This window comes from Copadichromis virginalis, linkage group LG16 (assembly GCF_057382275.1).
Source record: "Copadichromis virginalis isolate Kocher_CV1m ecotype Utaka linkage group LG16, C_Virginalis_male_GT1.1, whole genome shotgun sequence".
Lineage (NCBI taxonomy): Eukaryota > Metazoa > Chordata > Actinopteri > Cichliformes > Cichlidae > Copadichromis > Copadichromis virginalis.
In genome coordinates, this window is record NC_140633.1 from 30588536 (window position 1) to 30592672 (window position 4137).

Below are 4137 nucleotides of genomic sequence, written 5' to 3' on the forward strand. Positions count from 1 at the left end.
TGCCTCTGTAGTCTCGCTCATTGTACACTTATATCACAAGGCTAATTCAGAAAATATAACTGACATGATGATGTCTATATTTAACAGAATATCAGTTTCACAGTTTGCAAATTAATTCAAAGACAGGGGAAGAAAGAAGTGATTGCTTAGTAGGTTATAGATTCATGCTGCTTTAAAACTACCTTCTTTCCACAGAGCTGCTGTTAAAAAATAAAGGCCTGACAGTACTATATACACAGCATGTGTGTTTTTGTTTATGAGTTGGCACCACAGATTGTACAAGGTTCATGTTAGCACAGAATTCTGGGCCCTATGTATAAAAAGTCTCTATATATGTGACACAATGTAATGTGTGGAAGGAAGAGAGGACTCAAACTCAGGACTCGCAGGCTGGTGAAGGATGTGGATGATGTTTGTTGTGAAGCCAGGATGAACAGAACATGAGAAGACGGACTGACTATACCAATTGAATAAATGAATGAATGAGTGAGGGAGTGAGTGAATTAATAAATTAATGGTTGGCTGGCTGACTGGATGGACTGAACTGAAAACACACATGAGGAATGGACGGAATGACAAGACTGGGAACTGAGGGCTTAAATACACAGTGTGGAGTTGTGATATGATGTGATGACATTAGGTTGCTGCATTATAATGTGAATGTATAATATTGTTGTCAGGCCTCTGTGTAACTGTAGGAGAAAAATAGTTTGATAGAAACAGCATTAGAATAGAATAGAATAATCCTTTAATTGTCCCACAAGGGGAAATTTGCTTGTAACAGCAGCCAGAAAGACACATATAGAAACAAACAGGACACAGAACAGAAACATACACTCATCCCTGCTGGACAACATCTCCCACCCCATGCAGGAGACTGTGACAGCACTGAGCAGCTCCTTCAGTGGCAGGCTGCGGCACACACGGTGTGGGACGGAGAGATTTCGCAGGTCTTTCCTCCTCACTGCTGTCAGACTCCACAACAAAGACTTTAACTGATCAAACACACACATCCACACACACTGAGTGCAATACTCTTTTTCTGACAAAGTTGTATTTTTACTCAGTTGTATAAAGCATTTGCATTCTATTTCTATCCTATTGTATATTTTATTCTATTTATTGTACTGTATATAGTATTTTATTTTATTCTATAATTAATGGGAGGTGAAGAGGGACAGCAGACATTAGTCAGGTACAGACGCAGCAGCTCAGTGCTCTGTTATGTTGTTATTTTAAAAAGGTAGATGTGCCCTCTGATCATGGATAATCAGTCTAATGAAAGAAGTTTCATTCTGTCAGGATTTAATGAAACGATGAATTTCACAGTACCCCTCTTCTCAGTTACTTTACTGTATTACTGTGGGATTTTGTTCTTCAATATTTCTCTTGTGCTGCTCATTGTCTTGGATGAAAGCCTCCATGAACCTATGTACATTTTCGTGAGTAGCCTTTGCATTAATGCACTTTATGGGACCACAGGTTTCTACCCAAAATTCCTTTCAGATTTACTGTCATCTTCTCACAGAATCTCCTATGAAGGGTGCCTTTTACAAGGTTTTGTCATGTATTCATTTGCTTGCTGTGATTTGTCTATTTTAACTGTCATGGCCTTTGACAGGTATCTGGCTATATGTCGACCTCTGCACTACCACTCTTTCATGACTAAGAGGAGGCTTTCACAGCTGGTGTGTTTCTCCTGGCTGACACCTTTCTGTGTTTTTGCCATTAATGTCCTGCTTACAGCAAGACTCAAGTTATGTGGTATAAAGATTCAGAGAGCCTTATGTCTAAACTGGTTAATTGTTCAACTTGCTTGTCCTGAAGCTGACACTTTTTCAAATAACATCAGTGCATATGTGATAATTGTCATTTATCATTTTCATTGGCTTTTCATAATTTGCACTTACATATATATTATTAAAACATGTGTGAGGTCCAGAGAGGACAGAGTAAAGTTTACGCAGACCTGTGTGCCCCATCTGACTTCTGTGATCATAAATGCCACTGTACTGGCTTTTGATGCGATGTACTTGCGCTTTGGCTCCAGAGATTTATCCCAAAGCCTCAAAAACTTCATCGCTCTTGAATTTCTCATCATCCCTCCAGTTATGAATCCTCTCATGTATGGATTTAAACTCACCAAAATACGAAACAGAATCTTGAGTTTAATTTATTTGAAAGGGAAATGATTTCCATTAAGGTTAGATTTCCTTATTTAAAATAATTCAAAAATATTCAAAACAGATGCAGCAATATAAATACAAGTCTTTCTGAAGGCACTTGATTCAGAAACATTTAGTCATGTTTGCCTTGTCTAAGGAAAAAGGATTCTGCATGAGTTTTTAAGTACTGTTGTAAAATTCATCTATATACCATTCAGAAATCATCACAAATTGACTTTTCATTTCTTTGCCTTGCTGTGTCTTGATGTTCAAGGTATATTAGCTGATATATGTGCAAGTTGATTAAACAGGTTTATTTCAAAGTGTTTTAGGTTTAAAGTAAACAAAATATTGTATGAAATATTCTGTTGTAAAGGGCTGGTTAGTGCAGGCATCCCTGTGTGTTACATCTCAGTTTATCACAAAGGTCAGTTAACAATGCTTAATGTTTCTTTTTTTCAATAAACACATTACATGTATAAATATAAGGATCAGTGTTATTAGGTTGTATTTTTTCAGTAGTATTTATGTATTTATATAGGGTTTTTTATTATTATTATTTTGGAAAAATAGTAATAGTAATTGAACTGTTACCTACTTTTATTTGGCTTTTTTTTTTGTTTTTAAATTTATATGTAAATTTCTCTCTGTACATTAATGACACCATAATTCTGAATTTTTAAAATCTGATCAAATATCCCCATTGCTTGACATACTGTAGTATTTACTACTTTAAAAATTAAAGTTTTGTTTAGCATATCAAGCATAAAATTGTGCTGTTGTTTTTTGAAGTTTTTCAATCCCATAGCATAAAAAAAACCCAACAAAAATCAATGCAATAATAGTATTTCAACAGTAACTCCCTTCTCTTCTACTCCTTCCTCGCCTTAACTAGGAAGGAGGCTCTCTCAGCTGGTGTGTTTCTCCTGGCTAACACCTTTCTGCCTTTTCTCCATCAATGTCCTGCTGACATCAAGACTCAAGTTGTGTGATATAAACATTCAGAGAGTCTTGTATCTAAACTGGTTAATAATTAAACTTGCTCGTCCTGATGTTGACACCTTTAGAAAAAACATCAGTGCAAATGTAACACTTATTGTTTATCTGTGTCATTGGCTTTTTAGAATTTGGATTTGGATAAAAGAACTTCAAAATTAAGAGTTTCTTGTTCACCAAATAAAAATAGAGCAAAATAAAATTTCAAAAATGTACATTATTCTCTTGTACATGACAGCAAATGAAAGCCTCATAACATTAACTATAAATGCACTAAGGCAACCAAGTCTCAGTAAAAAGCATTATTGTTTACTTAAATTTGACCTTTAGACTATCAAAGATCTAAAGACAACTAACACATATTTTACCTTTTAAAAATGTATTATTATTGTTTCTTGTTTTTTACATTTTTTCAGATGTAAACTAAAATGCATTTCCACTTCTGGTTTTAGGTTTAATCCAGGTCATCTTATCGTTTGAACTTAAGGTGTCATAATGCCATATCTCTAACACGTTCCATTGAGATGTAAATTGTTCAATTTATTGTCATTTACAGTAAATAGGTTTATGTTTCTCAAGTAACAGACTCATATTTATATCCTTTTTTCAAGCATAAAATGTTTGAGTCTCAAGAGTGACGTGTTTACTGTGGCTCAAAGTTTAGCCAGTTTTTCGGGTGCCTCTGTAGTCTCGCTCATTGTACACTTATATCACAAGGCTAATTCAGAAAATATAACTGACATGATGATGTCTATATTTAACAGAATATCAGTTTCACAGTTTGCAAATTAATTCAAAGACAGGGGAAGAAAGAAGTGATTGCTTAGTAGGTTATAGATTCATGCTGCTTTAAAACTACCTTCTTTCCACAGAGCTGCTGTTAAAAAATAAAGGCCTGACAGTACTATATACACAGCAAGTGTGTTTTTGTTTATGAGTTGGCACCACAGATTGTACAAGGTTCATGTTAGCACAG

General features: G+C 35.0%; 1 protein-coding gene across 1 annotated transcript; it reads left to right on the forward strand.

The window, feature by feature from the left end:
- Positions 1–1247: 1247 nt before the first annotated feature.
- On the forward strand, positions 1248–2192 carry LOC146691078 (olfactory receptor 6N1-like). The gene has a single exon (XM_085435315.1). It carries the CDS (start codon positions 1248–1250, stop codon positions 2190–2192), a length of 945 nt encoding a protein of 314 aa, XP_085291441.1.
- The last annotated feature ends 1945 nt before the right edge of the window (positions 2193–4137 follow it).